The sequence below is a fragment of the Mus pahari genome, chromosome 8 (assembly GCF_900095145.1).
Source record: "Mus pahari chromosome 8, PAHARI_EIJ_v1.1, whole genome shotgun sequence".
NCBI classification, from domain to species: Eukaryota; Metazoa; Chordata; class Mammalia; order Rodentia; family Muridae; genus Mus; species Mus pahari.
The window spans coordinates 55,698,736-55,700,265 of record NC_034597.1 but is presented as its reverse complement, the minus strand read 5'-3'; the positions used below and the strand labels follow the sequence as shown (position 1 = coordinate 55,700,265).

Genomic DNA, 1,530 nt, shown 5'->3' with positions numbered 1-1,530 from the left:
AAATCTTAAAAAAAAAAAAAAAAGAAAGAAAATGTCCAGTACTTCAGGAATAAGCACAGGACTCTCTTTCTACAAGCATTATGTAAAGACCTCTTACCTTCGGCTGGCCCCTGAGTTCCACACAGTGATGTTGCCATGCACATGGAAAAAAAAAGGAATGAGAGTTAGCAAAAAAAGTGTAGTTTAGAAAACTCTTTTTGAACAGCAAAAGATAATGAATGTAAACTTTGCAATAAGAAAACAAATACCAGCAGGCCAGCACACCTATAACCCATACTCAGCAGCGGAGAAAGGAGTATTAGGAGTTTAAGGTTAGTCTTAGCCTCAAAGCATGTTCAGTATCAGTCTAGGCTACATAAGATTCTGTCTCAAAGGGGAAGGGGAGGTAAAAGAAAAAGGGATAAAAAAGAAAAAGAGAAAAATATTACTTTTGAAACCAAATAGTAAATGAAAGGTAAATTAATGCCAACAGAGGGAGGGAACAGGCTAACCTGACTCCCCTGTGACTCTCCAACAGGAAGAAGGAAGGAAGGAAGGAAGGAAGGAAGGAAGGAAGGAAGGAAGGAAGGAAGGAAGGAAGGACCTGAGTTCTGAGGACTTAGGGGCCCTAATGGCCCTGCCTCTGCATTTTTGCTCATCCTTGTATACACCTGCGGTGGTCTGAATATGCTTAGCCTATGGGAAGTGGAACTATTAGGAGGTGTGGCCTTGTTGAAAGAAATGTGTCATTGTGTAGGTGCACTTTAAGGTCTCCGAATGCTCAAACCCCACCATGTGGAGGAAAGCCTCCTTCTGCCTGCCTTCAGATCCAGATCAAGATGTGAAATGTCAGCTCCTTCTCACCATTTCTGCCTGCATGCTGCCAAGCTTCCTTCCATGATGATAATGGACTGAACCTCTGATACTGTAAGCCAGCCCCAGTTAAATGTTTGTTTGCCTTTATAAGAGTTGACTTGGTCATGGTATCTCTTCACATCAATAAAACTCTAACTATGACAAACGTCTCATAAATCATCTCTTTCAAAAGCTTGACCTCTGAGCCAGGTGCAAGTGCATCTCTCTGTAATCCCAGCTCCTAGGGGAAAGGCAGGTAAGCCGAGAGGACTGTAGATCTGAGGCCATGCCACCTGGGCTATATAATTAATCCTGTCTGTGTGTGGAGAGATGGCTCAGTGGTCAACAGCTCTAGCTGCTCTTCCATTCAGTTTTTAGTACTCACATGGCAACTCACAACTGTCTGTAACTCTGGCTCCAGACAGTCTGACACCCTCTTTTGGCCTCCTCAGACCCTAGTATGGCACGTGATACACAGATATACATGCAAGCAAAATAACCATATAAATAAAAAATAATTATAATTTTGGGGGCTAGTAAGATGGCTCAGTGGGTAAGAGCACCCGACTGCTCTTCCGAAGGTCCGGAGTTCAAATCCCAGCAACCACATAACCATCCGTAACAAGATCTGACGCCCTCTTCTGGAGTGTCTGAAGACAGCTACAGTGTACTTACATATAATAAATAAATAAATCT

At 42.9% G+C, this 1,530-nt stretch overlaps 1 protein-coding gene across 2 annotated transcripts in view; it reads right to left on the bottom strand.

Moving 5' to 3' along the window:
• The window catches only part of Kif13b (kinesin family member 13B), a 161,374-nt gene that overhangs the window by 104,653 nt on the left and 55,191 nt on the right, over positions 1 to 1,530 (bottom strand). For both annotated transcript variants that reach the window (XM_021203304.2, XM_029541336.1), the window contains exon 3: positions 98 to 110. In XM_021203304.2, coding sequence (XP_021058963.1) covers positions 98 to 110 — 13 coding nt within the window. The remainder of the gene's footprint in view (positions 1 to 97; positions 111 to 1,530) is intronic.